General features: G+C 37.9%; 1 protein-coding gene across 2 annotated transcripts in view; it reads right to left on the minus strand.

Moving 5' to 3' along the window:
• Nucleotides 1-19,920, minus strand: part of SBF2 (SET binding factor 2) — a 266,379-nt gene that overhangs the window by 155,533 nt on the left and 90,926 nt on the right. For both annotated transcript variants that reach the window (XM_063289456.1, XM_063289454.1), the window contains exon 3: nucleotides 8,881-9,018. In XM_063289456.1, coding sequence (XP_063145526.1) covers nucleotides 8,881-9,018 — 138 coding nt within the window. The remainder of the gene's footprint in view (nucleotides 1-8,880; nucleotides 9,019-19,920) is intronic.

Below are 19,920 nucleotides of genomic sequence, written 5' to 3' on the forward strand. Positions count from 1 at the left end.
TCATTAGTAGATTACTAATACAATAATATTCTATGTAACTTAAGAATTCTGAAGAGAAACATGACTATTATTTGCAAACATTTGAACTTGTAACACTTCAACTTCCCTGAGTTTTTCCCATTAGCTCCAAACTTTCCCACCCCCAAGTTTTCTAAAAAGTAAGGACTTGGAAGAAGGATATTCAGAAGGAGTAGTCAGCAAAAATCTCCTCCACGTCATCCACCAGGAATCTCTCCTAGATTGTAACCCATTCTGCTAACTGATGGAGCCCTTCTAATTATGGAAGAAAACTAAGAATCAAACTATCTTATGATTTAATAGGCTTTTAAAATGATTTTATTAAAATCTGAATTTTGATTTTATTGTTAATTGATTTTTAGTCTATATTTCTGTCAGAAGATTGCAATAAATATTACTTGTTTTATTTAATATATTTTAATACCACTTCACACAGAAATGCATCTCAAAGCAACTTACAATAGAATTATAAATAAAATATGAAAAACAATGAATTAAAGCAATATGCTACTTCCATCTCTCTAGAGGCTTAATTGGAACTCAGTGGCCCTTGAAGAAATGAGAAATGCAACACATGCATTATATGAGCCATATTAAATGTTAATTTTTGGATGTATACTACAAAAAATCAGTAAAAGCCAATTTAGGTAGAAAGTATTAACAATCTCTATCAGTTTGTCCATTTTTAAATAAGAACAAAAGAAAGAAACTCAATCCTGTGTAATTCATAATTTGAAGCATTGTGGCTAAAATACTGTAAGTTTATTCATATTATTGCCTAACTATTTTTTTCCTATCCTATTCTGCTAAAAGTTTTAGATGGTTTCCTCTTGCCAAATGTATAATTTTGTGGCATCTCTTTAATTCTTCCCTGTATGCCAAAGGCAGGGATGCTCCCTTTCATAATAGAAAAACTGACACAGTTTCAGAATTTAAAACACACGTGTTTAAATATATTATTGATCAGAAATGGCCTAAAATACTTCTGGATTCATATAAATGTATACCAAGATTATAACCTAAAATTACCATAGTATATATATGATAGATGGATAGACAGACGGACAGAATATACTTGCTGTTTTATCCATATTTATATTTATTAAACATTTTTACTGGAAAGCAATTAAACAAATGTGGAATGATACTAATTAGGAATGTTCTCAATATATTATTGAAGTTGTATCTGGACACCTTATCTGCTTAGGTAATTTATAGGTTATGCACACAGTTCATAAACAGTAGGCTTCCTTCACCTATAAAACATGTTATATTATGTATGTCTTTAGAAACTAGTTCATATTAGGTGAAGACCCTGAATGCAAACTAAGTTTTTGAATTAATGAGCTACCTATGAAAGTATTTAAGACAACATTTAAACATCAGAGAAGTAACCGGTAAGATCCTAATATAATATGAAAGAAGACACTAAAAGGATTGGGCAGATCTGGCTTGGAGGCAAAGTGTGGGAGAAGGATGTAGGTGTACTAGTGGATGACCAAACTGAACAGGAACAAGCAACATGGCACAACAGCTAAAAAAAGCCACGCAATCATGGGATGCATTAATAGAAGAATTGTATCCAGATGATGGAAATTAACAGCTAACATATTTGGACTACTATGTCCAGTTTTGAGCACTGCGTTTTAAAAGGAACATGGAAAGATTCTGGAACGGGTTCCTAGGAGAGCTACCACAATGATAAGAGGTCTGGTAACCAAACCCTATGAGGAAGAAGCTGGGCATGATTAAGAGAGTGTGTAATGGAAGTGTACAAAGTCATGCATGGCATATAGAAAGTGAGCAGGGAAACATTTTTCTTCCTTTCTCAAAATAGGACTAGGAGGCATCCATTAAAGCTACCTGGAAGTTTTAAAACAGAAAAAGAAAGCGCTGCTTCTTGCAGCACATAATTACCTATGAAATTCTTCACTCAAAGACAGGTAACAGCTACAAACCTGGATGTCTTTTAAAAGGGATCCAAGTTAAATTAACGAAAGACAAGTCAGCTATTGATCTGGAAGAAATGTTACCTCTACATTGGAGGCAGCAAATCTCCAAATACCAACTCCAAGGGAATTAATTAATTAATTCATTCATTCATTCCTCACATCTCACCAAAGCAACTCTGGGCAGTTTACAATCAGATTAAAATAATTAAAAAATTAAAATACCATAAAAACAGATTCCTCAAAAAATAATATAAGTACAAAATACAAAATACAAGACAGAGAAACAACAGTCTAAATAAAATTCCTCAGGGCCTCATCAAGGCGCCAACCACCCTCTTTTCCCAAGCGAGGTGGCAAAACCAAGTCTTCACTCCCTTTTGGAAGGCCAGGAGAATGGGGGCCTGCCTCACCTCTGGGGGTAACAGGGTGGGGGCCACAGCAGAGAAGGCCCTCTTCCTGGACCCCGCCAATCAACAATCTTTCATGGACAGGGTCCATAACATGCCTTCTCTGCCTGATCAGATGGGACGGGCCAATGTAATGGGGGTGAGGCGGTCCCTCAGGTAACCTGGACGCATGCTATGTAGGGCTTTAAAGGTAATAACCAACACCTTGAATTGGACCCGGAAGCAAACTGGCACACATGCAGCAAAGGTGTTATATGCGCCATCCTTGGGGTCCCCAAAACTGCTTGTGCAGCTGCATTCTGAACCAGCTGTAGCTTCTGGATGCTCTTCAAGGGTAGGCCCATGTAAAGGGCATTGCAATAGTCTATACGGGAGAAGACTAGGGCATGAGTGACTAAATAGAGGGCCTCCCGATCCAGGAAGGGGTGTAACTGGTGCACAACATGAAGTTGTGCAAAGGCTCCCCTGGCCACGGCTGCCCCCTGCTCTTCAAGCTGGAGTCGTGAGTCCAGGAGAACCCCCAGGTTCTACAACGGGTCTGTCTTGGCAATGCAACCCCATCCAGAACCAAGGATGACAAGTTCCTGGATGCTGAGGAGCCCCCAACCCACAGCCACTCTGTCTTACCAGGATTTAGCTGAAGCCTGTTGTTCCCCATCCGGACCCCTACAGCCTCCAGGCACCAAGAGAGGGTGGTCACAGCATCATTTACATCACCTGGGATGGAGGTGTATAGTTGAGTATCATCAGCAAATTGATGATAGATCATCCTGTAGAAATAGATGATCTCACCCAGCGGTTTCATGTAGATGTTAAAAAGGAACAGAGACAATACCGAACCCTGTGGAACTCCACAAAGGAGGGGCTGCGGGTCGGATCTCTTACTCCTTATCAACACCGATTGGGACTGTGCCCAAAAGAAGATGGTGAACCAGCACAAAACCATGCCACCCGCCCTCAACTCCCTAAGCCGGCCCAAAAGAATACCATGTTTGATGGTATCGAAAGCCACTGAGAGGTCAAGAATAGCAAGGATGGATGCACTGTCCCCATCCCACTCCCACCAGAGATTGTCCAAAAGTGCGACCAATGCTGTTTCCAACCCATATCCAGGCCTGAAACCAGACTGAAAATGGTCTAGATAATCTGTTTCATCCAGGATCCTCTGGAGCTGCAACGCCATCAGTTTTTCAACCACTTTCCCTAAAAAGGGGAGGTGGGACGCTGGATGAAAATTGTCCAGCACAGCAGGGTCCAGAGACGGTTTCTTGAGGAGGGGTGCACCAGTGCCTCTTTAAAGGCTGTCGGAAACACCCCTGCCTCAAGGATGAATTCACCATCACCTTCACCAGTCAGGAGGGGCATGGATCTAATTGGCAAGTGGTGGCATTTACAGTCTGGAGGACCCTGTCTACTTCCTCGGGCCTAACAGGATCAAACTTTTCCCAGATAACCAGTAGGTATGTTCCCCAGGCATCTCCCCAGGCCATGCCCCATGCTTGGCATCCAACTTGGCATGAATCCAAGTGATTTTATCCTCCAGATGCCCAGAAAACTCTGCACAGCCCTGTAGGTGGGTTACTGGGCCTACCTTCCCTATTAGGGATTGGGTGATCTTGAACAGGGCTGCTGGGCAGCATTCTGCGGATGCAGTAAGAGCAGAGAAATATTGACGCTTTGCCACTCTTACCATCACAAGGTAGGCCTTAATAGTGGCTATAGCTTGTGTTCGGTCAGGTTTGGTCCTCATCTTCCTCCAGCAGCACCCTAGACATCTCTTAATCCTCTTCAGAACCCTCAGCTCCTCCGTAAACCACGATGAGTGTCGGGTTCGATGGGACAGGAGAGGTCCCCAGGGGCAATCTTGTCCAAGGCCCTGGCTGCCTCCCTATTTCAGACTGTAGCCAGGGCCTCCACTGGACCGTGCAGCAGATCCTCAGGTATGACCCCCAGCTCCCTCTGATATCCTATCAGGTCCATCAGTCACTGGGAGCAGACCAATCAAATGGGTCCTGCCTCCCTGTGGAGGGGGACAACATAAGAGAATCTCAAGGCCACCAGGGCATGATCTAACCATGACAGAGGGGACAGATTTAACTCTCCTTTCAGATCACATTGCCACTGCTCTGACAAGAAAATCAGGTCTGGTGTGAGACCACTGTCCTAAGTCGGATCCTGAATAATCTGGGACAGGCCCATGGCCGCCATGGTGGCCATGAACTCCTGAGCCACCTCTGAGGCATGCCCCATGGATGGCAGGTTGAAGTGCCTCAGAACCACAAGTCTGGGGAACTCCACTGCCAACCCTGAGACGGCCTCCAGCCGCTTAGGAAGTGTAAGGGTTGAGTCTGACTCTGAGCAAGGGGAAATTGAAACTTATGTTAAACAGGTGAAGGGAATCGAAACCTAGAGAGAGAGAAAAGAGGAAACCGAAACTGGGGATGACTCAGCAGAGTGGGAGAATCCTGAGCAGCTGACTGGTCCAGAACCAGGAGGAGGTACAAAGCCACCAATCAGTGCAAAGGAGAGGCAAGCTAAGAAGCACACCAAGCAGAAAGAAGCCTGATTGATCCCCGAGGAGAAAGGGCGCAAAGGGAACAGGATAAAAAGGCACCAGCGCAAGGCACCAGCCACCGGAGACAACTGTTCCACTGAGCTAACAGCTTCTTCAGCAGAAGTCGAGCCAGAACCATCTTCAGGAGCCTGCCCTGTAGCCACCATGGAATCAGAGTCAGCGCCTTTTACCAATTTGAAATTGCCTTCATTGCACTCTTCTCAAGCCAAGCCTCGCCCCGTCCCTTCACCTCAAGATTCAGTCGAGTCTTGTCTTGCTGCCTTGCCGCACTTTCAAACTGAGTCCAACCTCACTATTTCTGACAAGCCTTGCCTTGCCATTCCAGCTGAGTCCAGTCATGTCGTTCCAGCCAAGCCTTGCCTTGTCACTTCGACTCAGCCTTGCCTTGCCGTTTCAGCCGACTCTAATCTTGTTACTCCAGCCAAGCCTTGTATTGCCGTTCCAGTCGAATCTTGCCTTGCCTCTGAATTCAAGTCTTGCCTTGCCTCCCTGCCGCGCTTTTCAGTCGAGCCTCGTCCTGTCGCCTTGCACTGCACTTCAGCCAGTCCTGCCGTGTCGCCTCGTCACCAGCTTCTGCCGAGTCTCATGCTCCCTTCTCACCACGTGCTCTAGCTCCACCTTGCCTTGCTGCTTCATTGTGAGAATTAGCTGAGTTCTGCCTTGCCGTATTGCCACGAACTTCCTCCACACATTGCCTCGCGGCTTCACCCAATATTTAGCCAAGCCTGGTCTCGCAGCCTTGCCTTGTTCTTCTCCACTGCCTGGCTGGGTTGATTGAACTGCATTTGTCTAACCAACAGACTTTTATTCAATGTAAATAGTTTTAATTGTAAATAAAGGATTTCTTCAAAAAATCTTCCTGACTGTCTCCTAGTCTGAACAGGACAGGCAGGGAGGTTGCTATTCCAAAGGTCACCATTGGAATAATGGTGAGCTTGGGATATGCCTCTGTCTTCCGCACTGGAACACTCCAGAAGCATCTGGTTGGCTACCAAGGGAAAGAAATGTCCGGCTATCTGACATATGATCCACCAAGGCTGTTTGCATGTTCTTAACTAACTGCTTATATTTTGGAAACTATTATGTAAAGTAAGTTGCATTTCAGATGTAAGATAGGAGAAAAACAGATACAGTATGCCATTGCAATCCAGTAGAAGAAATGTTCTAGAATAGTTTGACTTTCTAAAGAGAACAATCTAGCCAAAACTAACACCCTATCTTATCTAATGAAGGAAGTCATGGATGAAGTTTTTAATCAACTGTAATCAAATGTTATATGCTTTTGTAAAATGTAATACTGAAGTTTTCTTGATATTGATGAATTTCTTCACTAGTGGAGGTACAGAAAATATTGTTCACAAAACAACTTTGCTGTATAATAAATTACTTAAGTTACTGAGTATCAGAGCATCCAAATAATTCATTTACAAGAATTAATATTTTAAAAATTAAAAGAAATTCTCAAAATCTGGAGTGGGCAGCAACAAATTTATAACAAATAACAAATTTATATAAATTTATTTGTTATAAAGAAATAAAGTTGCTTATATCTGTAACCCAGAGTTTTCACTCAAGGCACAAATGACCAGGCTCAAATTATCCTACTTGGGACACATTATGCAAAGACACAGCTCTCTGGAAAAGGTTATAAAGCTTGGAAAGGTAGAGGGAAAGAGAAGAAGATAATGCTCAGTTGCAAGGTGGATGGACTCAGTTACAGTGGTGATGAGTGTCCTATTGGAAGACCTGAAAGACCAGGTTAGGGATAGAATATCATGGAGAAAACCTATGTGGTTGCTATGAGTAAAAAATGACTTGATGCCACATAATCAGTCAATCTCCCTGTAAATAATAGTCTTCCACTCTCCCTATAGTACTGTGGAAAATTGTTTTGTTTTTCCTTTAGGCAGATAAATTAATTGATGTTGTCTAGCTTTGTGTTTCATTTTTATGTTCAGTTTAGATTTGGGGAAACAAAAGAATATATGCAAGAACAATGTTGCTCTTTAAAAACTATAATTGTGAAAATTTACTAAACTAAAAAAATATGCAGTGGCACTGATAGTAAATAAATCTTATTTAGTGGGTGGGAAGGCAGTACCTGTTATCGTAATTTTTCTTCTATCAGTGATAGTGTGTAAACCTCAGCATTAAGGCTAACTTAAATAAAACTTAAATATGCAGAATCAGAATATCAATTGCTGGCAAATTTAATTATACAAGTATTATGATACTACAACAGCTGACAAATAATATCCTCTCTTCAACTTCTTAATTATTGTCAGCATAAATTTCAAGCATTTTTCCAGACCACATAAATAATAGACAATGGGACGTATATTGAATTTCTCCTAAAACAATTTTATTTATACACTTATCATTATATTAACTAGTTTGCAGCATCTAAAAACTAATACACTTTTTGTGGAATAATGTTTGGCAGCCTGGAGTCCACCAGTATATACACACTTAGACATAAAAAGGGAAAAGAAGTGAGTTCAGAGAGAACTTATATACAACCCACCCACCCCGACTTGGATAATTAGTTTTAAAGTAAATAGATATAAATTAAGAAACATTTATAAAGCTATTTATAATAAAATGTTCCTAGTATTGTATAGAAAAACTAATGAAATTAAATGTATTATGATTCCAGCAATCCTGTTACTAATAAAACTGCAAAAAAAGAAAAGAAAGGGTTACTATTATTCACAGTATTATAAGAAAACTCCATTTGACTTTAGCCAGAAAGCGATGCTAAAAGGAAACGGTTTAAAACACTATAAAAAATGTCACAATTATATATTGCATTATCTGGATCCTTAGATTTTCCCTCTAAAACATGCCAAATAATGTGTCATTGACAAATCATTTAAAAATCCAAATTGGGTCAATTAATTCAGCAACTATTTTTGGACTACTCAGAACTGTCCAAATGTTAATAAGAAACATATTTGAAAAATAAGTTGCCAAACAGGTTACACCCAAAACCTAAACTAGCATTTCTATTTTAAGGAATGCATTCATATCTAAACATGTGACTTAAGGGGAAGATATTCCATTTCAGATCTGAACAATGATTGAGCAGATTAATAGGACAGAGCATATCCTTTGTAATTATATAAACGTATCAAGATAAATCCCATACAAATTTTCACTTTTTTCTCTATAAAACCAGTATTTTAGAACACTGCACCATTATAGTTCGTATTTTATTATATAACACATAAATAAAAATTAAGTTAGCTATACAGATTTGCTTTCTCCCAACATACAACCATCCAGCAGAGGGAGCAGGAAGTTTAAACAAATTCTACTGGATTGTAGTAAGAAGAAACTGGTATTTAAATCATTTAACACCAATTAAGTATTATGTTGAATTGTTCTCTCTGAAAACACAAAACAGTTATTGGAAACATTTCAGTAGTTAGACAGAAAAAGTACCTACAGTTCAAGTAAGTATTCCTATACTTCTAAGGCTAAATGCAGTAAATTAAGCATTAATAAGTGAAACGTACATTAAGAATAGATCAACTGTAAAATATTTCAGAATTTATTTGGCAATTTGTTTAATGTAAATATTAACTTAATTCAAGGTTCAGAAGTAATTGTTGCTGTCTTACTGCAAACAGAGCAAAATAATGTCAAGTATTATGAAGTTCTGATTCCCTATGGACAGATGTTCCTATTGGGATTGAATGGATATTGATATGTGTGAATCAAGGAGGAATTCTAAGTAGATTAAAGTTATAAAGAGTAAGTACAGAATATGTATCTATATATTTACTTAGGGGTGTATTTGTATCTATCCATTCATCTGGGACAGAGCGAGCTAGTAAGTATCTAAGGATTGTATAATGCCCTCTAAGTTGAAAAAATTGTTTTAGGTGCTCTCCTACTTGTTCACATTACGTTTTGTCATATTTACCTGCAAGTCGATCTCTGCTTCATAGAATGTTAGGCAAGAACAATAGTGCCGTTCAGAGTTTATATCTGTCAAAACCACCACAAAAAATGTAGGTTGCTTCCTTTCTCTGGATAAATGCCATCCTCCGGGTTGACAAAACTAAGAAAAGAGCAAGCACAGAGAGAGTTTAATATATTAGAGAAGAAGAAGATTTATTTTATAAAATAATAAATAATTGACAGTATATTTATTTATCAAATTTTGCCACCGCCCATCTCCCCCCAGAGGAGGGATTCTGGGCAGTTTAGAATAAAAGTAAAAGATTTAAAATACAATAAAACCATAAATAATACATAAAATATAAATATAAATACAAGATATAAATATAAAATAAAATCCAGATGGCAATGAAAGTTCTAATTCAGTTCGTGTGTACATATCTAGCATATTATCACAGTCAATATTGTGGGGATTTAAAATCACTTCAGGAATATAAGAAATCCAGGCTACAAACAGCAGGAATTACAAAATATATCACCAAAGATGTTCTACTGATTCTCAAAAGAATCCTATATTTCTCTTCTATTTTTGTACCAGACTCCCATCAATATTTCAGTATAATTACTAATGTCATCTATTAAAAAGACACAAACACTGTAATTCATGTTATATACTAACTTATTAAAGTATCTAAAGTGTTGGCTCTTTCAGTGTTTCATTCTGATACCAGAAGCAGGTAACGTGACACTTGCATAACAAGACATAATTTGATTTCCCACAACGTAACCCTAAGAATTGGTGTGGCATTTATAACATTCAGTTGAGCTAGCAACTATTTTAAGCACTTCTTTAATAAGATCTTTTTCTTTTTAAAAAAATAGCCAAAGCTTATCTCTTCCATAAATCTTTAGAAGACCCTCTACTAAGGATGTCTGTTCGTGTTCAGTGTACATCAAATATTTCTGATCTCTATTTCCTAAACTATAGTTTTAAAAAGAATGCTAAAATAAAGTCTGAATCAAAATATTTTAACAGAAAACCTGTTCTGTTCAGGAATACAGTTGTTAATAAATGTAAAAAACCTAATAAAGCTAATGAAATATTTCAGATGCTTTTTTTGAATTTTTCATCAATTCAGGAGCATTTCGCACAATACATTTCTTTCCTCAAGAAAATGGCAACTGTTTTTTTATCACTTATGAACTGACTTGAGCAGGAAGAGCACCTGACCAACTTTGTCTGAGTTCAGAAGCTAAGCAAGGCCAGGCCTGGTTAGTTCACAACAAGGAGACTACCAGACCTGTAGCTTAGACTGAACATCACCCCAGAAGAAAACAATGACAAATTACTTTTGTACTTTTGCAAGGAAAACTGCATGGATATGTCCATGAAAATACCAGTTTAACCTGATAGAGACTTGATCTTGCACTAAATGTAAATCCTAATAACAGTGATACTTTTTGAATAATATCTGTGACCATACCATTCACAGTTGCATTGTCCACGGTGATCAAGATTATTCTATTGTGTTACAGAACACAATAGAAAATTTAATAAACAAAAAGAATATTATGTTTTTGTGTATGAAAATATTGCATGAGCTGGCTTTCAGTGTACTAGACAAGCGACATGAATGACATATTCAGTGATATACTGTAGATCACACTAGTTATTTAGTTAGATATTTCTACTAAGTATCAGATGCATAGCAGGATTATAAGCAACAGAATAAGGAAGTCATATGCGCTTTCAAGAGAAAGAAAGAAAGAAAGAAAGAAAGAAAGAAAGAAAGAAAGAAAGAAAGAAAGAAAGAAAGAAAGAGAGAAAGAAAGGCAGGCAGGCAGGCAGGCAGGCAGGCAGGCAGGCAGGCAGGCAGGCAGGCAGGCAGGCTGTTTAAAAATATATTCTATTATATTTACAGCTGTTTTATACAGATGTCCTAAGATTGATTGATTGATTGATTATTTATTTATAAAATTTATCTGCTGCCTCAGTCCAGATGAACATTATGCAATGTACAGATATCAATTATAATGAAAGTCATGCAATCTAACAATAATAAACAATAATAGCATAGCATTTTCGGTGCACAGATTTTAATGAATATGGTACAGCATTGCTCCCTGCATCAAACAAAATCAAGCAGTTCAAGTACAAAACCACACAATATTTATTTATTAATTTATTGTACTTTTACGCAGCTTCATTCAGGCAAATCTTAGTGGCTTAGAATAAAACATAGAACACGTGACAAAGTAAATAATATCATCTATAGAGAAATAAACATTCACTCTAATCAGTTCATAAAGTCATAATAAAGAATAGCACTATACATAACCTAACTATCTAATTATCATGTCCCTAATTCCCAAATGCTGGCTTGAATAACTAAGTTTTTAACAACTTTCTAAATATTAATAGTAAGGATGCGTTTCTGATTACTAAGGATAGCGGGCTCCACAGGAAGGAATTTTCTGCAAAAAATACTTGTCTTGAAGTCTCCTTCCACTGCACCTCACAGACTCTTAAGTAGCGCTTTCTACCACCACATGCTTGGTGGGCAGATTTTCCTTGAAGCAGTCTCACTGATATCCAGATCCCAACCCACGTAGGCTTTTATAGGTTACTATCAGCACCTTGAATCATGAATTGTAACAGCTCAAATGCATGTCAAATTTTGACAGAAGTACATGCATTAAAGTGTTGCTATTAAGCATAATGTAATGCTGGCTGGGGAATTCTGGGAGTTGAAGTCCACACATCTTAAAGTTGCCAAGGTTGAGAAACATTGATTTATAGAACTGAGAGACAAATGAAGGCTGGTAGAAATAAAAATAAAGATACCCTCGGCCCTAACTCAGGTTCTGGTGACTATAGGGCAGAGTAGAGCTTTCAACCCAGGATATCAAGCAAGTGTTCCTCCCCATCCATAGCAGTAATATGGATCTGCCAAGATTCTCTTTGGAAGCTTTACTTACATTTGAATTTGAATGTAGATGGCAAAGTAATCATTTACCATACTCTGTTTAGCTTTTCAATATGCTGGAAATAGAAGATGCTGGATGTGGTTTCTGCCAAGTTTCTTGCATAGTTTCTATGAGTTCTGGCAACATCACTATTAACATCAGAGCAAACGCAGGTAACTAAACTGAGTGAGGCAGTGAATTACATATTGGAATTTCAAGGCTCTTTTTGCTTCCAATTTTAAAGCACCTGTTTTGTAAGATCTGTTCCTTTTTTTTTTAAAATAGAATCTCCTGAAGGAGGCTGAAAAGGACCCTGATCCCCAACTGCTGCATCCTCTACTCAGTGGTGTGCCGTTAAATTTTCAGAAATTATGCGAGCTGGTCGAGAGCAGAGCTTAGCCCCAATGCCTAGTGCAACAATTGACTGTTCTGCAGCCAGCGGCACAGCGGCAGCACTGGAGCCGGGAAACCCAGTTCTTAAACATTTACCGGCACACCACTGCCTCTACTCCAAATAATGGAAGGAGGCTGGGTCTCAGTGTTCTATCAGCGTTCTCTTGAAGACTTTCTGTGAATAGCGTCCTGTCAATAGCAATTTCCTAGAAACTTTGCAGAGCAAAATACATGAAAGAGTAGAGAACAGTGCTATGAATGCTATGAGTGCTACGAATGGAATGCATCATATCCAGCATGAAATCCAACATCAAATATGTTCTGACTACTAAGGTCAACAGTACCAGAGTTGAACCTTTATGACACAGTTGAAACCAAGTCAAATGCATATTCTCAACAGCAGTTGTGAATAATGAAAAAACAAGTCAACTCTACACAGACACCAAACAAATGCCAAGGCTGGGAAAGAGATGTCTAAGTAGGTGGGAATGGAACCAAATGAAATGTCAGCAATCAGAAACTCTCGTAAGAAACTTGCCCTTGAAATGGGTAAAGATGTGTTGTGAGCAAAATAGCAAGGCTGTTATAACAAAGATTTGTCCCTGATGTCACTTTCTTGTATGCAAAACATCAATCCATCTCCTTCAACATTAAGTTCCTGGAAACCCACTGTGAATAATAAAAGGAAACTAGTCAAAGGGACTGTACAGGTGATCTTGTCAACAAGTTGCAATGCAATGATTATCTTCCCAGACAATAAATGATAGATAACTGAATACCTCTATATTTGAAAACTGACTGATAACAAGAAAATATCACCGACATTTAAAGAACAGCAAGACTCCCTGCCTCTTTTTTCTCTAAAAGCTATTTTGGGTCGTTAAGGCCCTTTGCTTCAACATATTCAGAGAAGTATAGCTTACCACTACTCTTAATCTTCAGTTCCCACTATCCAACTATTCTTCATGGAAAGAGGTTTCTTCTAATACTCAAATGGGAACCTGTCTTCCTTAACTTAAGACTATTATCTCATGTCCTCCATTAATTATCTCGCTCAAATTGTTTAGCTGAATATCAGAAGCCATGGCAGATCTTTTGTTTCATAGACACAACTTTCTGATTCTATCTTTATGTACACATCTTTATATTACTCATCATGCTCTGTAGAAGCCAATTGGCTTGTCAGAAGCTGGCTGTGAAAATCGCAAATGGTGATCACACGACCAATTTCTGGATCAATGACAGTTAAATATCATTTGAATTATTATGTTTCTATAATTTTATATTCAGTATATTAGTTTGTTTAATGAGTTATAGGCTTATAGGTTCCAGTGAGGAATATCAACGACGTATTTCCATAGACGGGAGAAAATGACTGATCATTAAAAGTTACATAATATTCTTTAAAGGGCAGAAATATTTTCTATTCTGATTTCATGCCAAACTCAGGAGAAAGTAAGGTAGTCTTCACTTACCAACCACTCATTCAGAGGCCGCTCAAAGTTACAACGGCACTGAAAAAGGAGACTTACAACCAGTCCTCAAACTTGCGGATGTCCCAGCATCCCTGCGGTCGTGAGATCGCGATTCGGGTGCTTGGCAACTGGAGCACATTTAATGCACAGATGATATTTGGAGGGGGGAAAAAAACACCAAACTTCCTGTTGGTTGAATATTGTACAAAATATTTTGAGCCTTTTTTAAAGAGTTGGTCTTACATAGCAGTTTTCAACCTGTACATACAAAATATATAACCAAAAACCTGTATCTACAATTGGAAAAGAAAAAGGCTGTAAATGTGACTAATGCATGATAATGATGGATATTTATTGTTTTAGTAATTTTATTTTCTGTTATCTATTCATATTACCTATACACATGAAAGGTTTTCAGAGGAAACAATGAAGTAATACTAGTACAGAATTCAAAGTAATGGACAATGTCTCCTACTTCTTTCCTTTTCCTGTAACATGCCTTTCTGCAGTTTGAATGATAAGATTTTCATATTTTGCTGAATTATACAAAATACAACCTAAGGCACAACTAGTATACATAATGGGGAAAGATACCTCTACACTTGAATAATGTGGCTTTTAGAACATAAAAAATACGTACTTTTACTCACTTTTCTCTGAACTTTTAGCATGCTACAATTATGCCACAAGCATTATGTTTGGTTGATTTCTTAGCACTCTGTTGTTAGATGGTCATTCTCTTTCCAGTACGTGAAATCTTCTTGGCTAATGGTGAACTGTTGTAAGGTGAGATTGGAGGGGGAAAATGCTAATATTTCTTATAATTCCTAAAATATTTTAAAATAGGTCAGCATGTATGCATTTAACAATAGACTACTTCTACCAGAATACTTCTAGAAACCCATCATTATTTTTTAAGACAAGCTAAGACTGATGCCCCAAATACTGGAGGGTTGAGTCATAGTATAGTATTTTAAATGTAAATCTAATAATTATGACCTGTCTTATTTATTTGGGTAATTCAGTATACTTGAAAAAGAAAGTTAATACACAAATAAATACTTATGTTTTTATGATTTATGATTTTATTTTTATTTTTATTTATTGTCTACTTGTAATTGTAATTGTATTTTTATATATTATATTTTTATATATTAATTATATTATATATTTATTGTTTTATCGATTACTTTGCTGTAAACCACCCAGAGTCCCTCTGGTGGGAGGAGATGGGCAGTGACAAATTTGATTGATAGATAGATAGATAGATAGATAGATAGATAGATAGATAGATAGATAAATATTCCTTTATACAAACCAGTATCACAGACTTGAAATGTTCTTTACATTTTGGGCTATCACACCTTCAAAGCTGGAGAAAATACAGAAAGGGGGAATAAAATGCCAGTACATTTTCCCGCTGTATTTGGAAAGTCCAACTTAGTAGCCATAGAATCACTAAGGTCAATAATCTGTCTGACATTTACAATTAGAAAATTGAATATAAACTTGCCCTATGGAATAAATACTGTAATTCAGAAAAACCAAAACTATGAAAATCTTAAAGAATAAAATTATTCATGCAAACATAAAAGCAACAACAACAACAACAACAACAACAACAAAGATTTAGAAGCCTAACACAGAAGCAAGAAAGCAAAAGCATTTGCCTTACTCTGTGGGAGTTTCAGTTAAATTAGATTAAACAGTTTCATACCAGGAAACATAAGTTGACTTATGACATTTTAAAAACTGAAAATAATATTACAAGATACTGCTCAAAACACGAAGAACGCTTTTCCTCTAAGAAGTTGGAAAATTCTTTACAAATACTTTGGGTTGAATCCAGGTTTTCCCTTTTGCAAACAGAGATCCAATAACAACCATGCTGGGGAACGGGGATGGTTATTGCCAAATTCCTCCTTATCTCGTACCATGTTCATACTGATCCAGAGGGTTCCCTAATGTTCTAACCCCAGAGCATGAGGACAAATCTGATGAAATCACCTCCTTTCTCCTCCTGTGGGAGCTTTTTAACATTCTTTGCAGGAGAATTTCAGTTTTAGTCCCACTAGCAAATATGTAGAAGAGCTATATGAACACTGATACAGCTCCCATGTCATACTAACCCATGCTATGAACTCCTTTCAGATGTAGATGTAGATGATGTAGATAGGTACAGGGTATATATGTAATTAAATTCTGAAGACCTTGAGTAAAAGTAGGAAATCTATATCCTCCAGCTTTTTTTTACATGTACAGTATGTCCGTTAGCATGGCTAATGGTCAGTGATAATAGGAATTGTAGTCACAACAACCACAGAGTAGAAATGATGTACAAATACCCATGCGTTTATCTTTTTTGGGGCAGCAACTTTATATTAAGATACATTTTCTATCTGTGATTCTTTTGGTCTCCTTCATGAGGAAGGAAATAATACAGGTAGTCCTCACTTACCAACAGTAATTGGGACCAGGAACTCTGTCACCAAGTAACACAGTTACTTACAGTTGTAAGGCACGACATCACATCTGTGACAATTTATAACGGCAATTCCAGCAGTCCAGTTACCATCGTTAGGCGACTCCTGAGCAGTCGCAGCATCCTGTGGTCATGTTTGCCACTTATGACCTCCTGACGGCTTCCTCATTGACTTTGCTTGTGGGAAGCCAGCAATGAAAGTCCCAAATGGCAATCACATGACCATGGGAAACTGCAACATGGTAACTGCATGGATGCTGCAATGGCCACAACTACAAGGACCCATTGTAAGTACCCCTCGTTCAGCACTGCTGTAACTTTGAACAGTCGCTGAATGAGTGTAAGTTAAATGAGGACTACCTGTACACACATTCTGTGTAGCTCCACTGAGATTCAGGTCAGAATTACTTACAGTTGTAAAGTATTTTATTGATTTGGATGAGTTTGTAAGACTCCAAACCCCTTTACAAGGAGATGCTGAAAAAATCTCACAGGACACCATTTATGACTATGCCTCTTTAAGCTGATAAAAATTGCTGAATGTCCTTGCTACTCTGTGGGAGTTCCAAAAATCCAGAAATATGACTTAAAAATATACAGAGGGGATTAAATTGACTAATTTCTTTGCAGGGTCCCTCTTCAATTAAACTGTTCACATCTTCTACTGATAAATTACTACAGTGCCATTCCCTTCTCTGGGGAAAGGCTGATATTTCTTACTTTCTTTAGAAATAAGAATATCCGATTATCCCATAGTACAGGCCTTCTAGAAAGCAGTGAAGGAGTTGTTCCATAGAGCCTTTGGTGGTTGATGGTCATATTAGATGTATGTTTATTATAAATTTTACTTGTGACTGAAATACTTCTATTTATTATTTAGTTATATTGTTCCTTATTATTTTACTGTGGACTTCTTAATGTTAGATGTTATATGGGTATTGCTGTGAATATTTATTTATTTTCTATCCTGCCTTTATTATTTTTATAAATAACTCGAGGTGGCGAACATACCTAATACTCCTTCCTCCTCCTATTTTCCCCACAACAACCACCCTGTGAGGTGAGTTGGGCTGAGAGAAAGTGACTGGCCCAAGCTCACCCAGCTTTCATGCCTAAGATGGGACTAGAACTCACAGTCTCCTGGTTTCTAGCCTGTTGCCTTAACCACTAGACCAGACTGGCTCTATGTTGCAGTGAACATTTTATCTTACATTTTTTATCTAATATGAACATTTTTATCATATGAATATATGATATTCATATCATATCATATGATTCATATATCACATATCATATGAATATCATATCATATGAACATTTTATTTTTATCTAATATGAACATTTTATCTAATATGTTGCAGTGAACATTTTATCTTACCTTTTTATGTTTCTGCTGCTACAATGGATCTTTTTATGCTGCTCTATGACCAAAATAAAACTGATTGGACAATGGATCTTTTAAATGTGATTCTGTAACCTGCTATGACTTGATATGTATGCAGCAGCAAATAAATTTAATAAAGAAATGTATAAACTTGACTACTAGTGAATTTACTTCCATTGTAACATGTACATATTCCCTTTTTGACAATTCTCAGCTTAGATGTAACATAGTATGTTCTCTGCTTTCCCACTTGTAGCGAATGGGCAAACTTCGTTCACTCGATTCTGCAGGGCATACAGGCAAAGCTCACACACAAACCAACACATGAATCCCAGATACCTGAGCAAAGAGGCAGAAATTTGATAACGACTTCACAGGCAACCACTCTACAGGGGGGATGAACCTAAGCTGTTCCCTTTTGGATTAAAGAAAATAAAAGTTTAGTTATTTTGGGACCCCTAGCTTCACAGAAGGGAAATGGTGAAGAACATAAGTTGTCTAGAGCAACTCAAAAGGAGATTCCTTCATCCTTTCTGGTGAAGGATCTTATCTTACATACCAGCAGAAAGCAAGCAAAGGAAGAAAAAGGAAATCTCTGGTTGTTTTAAAATCCAAGAGGAAAAAGGAAACTTGCCTTAGCATACCCAACAGATTCTGCTCAGCCCTGCCCCAGCTGGTTAAACCACTGTGTTGAGACAAAGGGGGAAGACAATTCTTCAAGATTATCTGGAATGGAACAAAGGAAAGTAGATTACCTGGAAGAAGGCAGAGAAGTTGTTGAAAGATGTAGGCAAAATAGAGATTGGAAAGATGTAGGCAAAATGAAGACACTACATAAATTGGGTAAATTAATTTCCAGGAGAAGCACAGAAAGACAGTGCTCAAGGTTTTAGGGTATTAGTGATAAATTATCCAAGCTTCCCATAACCGTGATCCTCATAGGGCAGCCCATTCTTATTTATTTATCAAATTTTTGTCACTGCCCATCTCCCCCAGACGGGGGACCCTTATGGGATGTAAAGCCCAGAGTCCTTTGGTGACATTGTTGACTATAGGTAGGATTTTGGGCTAAGACAAGTTTCTACATTGGCTTATTTTGGCCTGTCTGGATTTGATGACTCCATTCATTCTCTCTACTAGGGCTGATAATTCTGGACAAAAAGCACAATGGGACTTAAGGTCTATTCCCAGACTCTTCACCATGGCCTTGATAATAGTGTTTACAAATTGTGTCCCATGATCACTACTAAGTACATGAGGGACCCCAAATCTAGGGATAATCTTATTCAATTAGATTTTAGAAACTGTTATGGCATCAGCCCTTTGAGTGGAAAAACCCTTGGCCCATCTTTAATACATGTCCACTATCACCAGATCATGATAGTAACTATGAGAGTCAGGCAAATCTATAAAATCCATCTCCAGCACTAAAAAAGTCCTGTGGGGTAAGCTAGGTTACCAGGAGGTGGTCCCCAGGCTCCTCTAGGCTCATTGACTATGCAGATAGCACAGGATGAGCCTACTTGCCTCACTACTTGTTGAATATCTGGAGCCTCTCAAACTTCTTTGATGTTCCTAGCCAAAGCTCTGTAGTCTTGATGAGTAAATTATGTAGGGCCATGTATACACTGGGATTGACCATCCTTGGCAACAACAGACTTCCATCCTGATATTGCCAAAAATCCTCCTTCTCGTGATTTTCCTCCTGAGCACATTTCTTCTTCTCTTCTGGAGTGGCCAAGCTCTAAATCATTCCACTTTTAAAGAACTGCCAACATGATTCCCCTCCAGAGGTTGAAAAGTGGCTTCTTTTGCTGCCTGGTCTGTCCTTTCATTCCTCTTGATCTTCAAATATCAGAGCCTACCAAAGAATAATATTCTGCAGACAACGGTCTCAGTGTCAGAGTAATTGCCTTGAACAGGAGTAGAGGACTGCATTTCCCACCACTCCCTTTGCCCATTCCACCTTAGAACTAGAAGTCACAAAAATAACAAGTCTGAACTCTTCCCCTCTTGCTTCATTAAATGTCTATTTTTATGAAGAGGAAGGCACCAGGAAATTTGTTCACTGGAGAGATAATTTATTTAGATTACAAGATTTTATTGATAACGGGACAAATATAAAATCTCTTACTGTCAATTTTCTTCTACATTTAATTGATTTCAGTATCTTCAGATAAGTAGAGCAGCAGTAAAAGAATTACGGGGGAATATTGAGAATTTGACCAAATTTGAAAATCTTCTAATACTGCACATAATACAGACCATTTGTTAGGCATGATTTATAAATAACTGCTATAGTATGACTCTGAATCCAGGCACTAGCTTCTCTCTACTGTACAACAATTCCTTGATAGACCA

The sequence above is a fragment of the Candoia aspera genome, chromosome 1, assembly GCF_035149785.1.
Source record: "Candoia aspera isolate rCanAsp1 chromosome 1, rCanAsp1.hap2, whole genome shotgun sequence".
Taxonomy (NCBI): Eukaryota; Metazoa; Chordata; class Lepidosauria; order Squamata; family Boidae; genus Candoia; species Candoia aspera.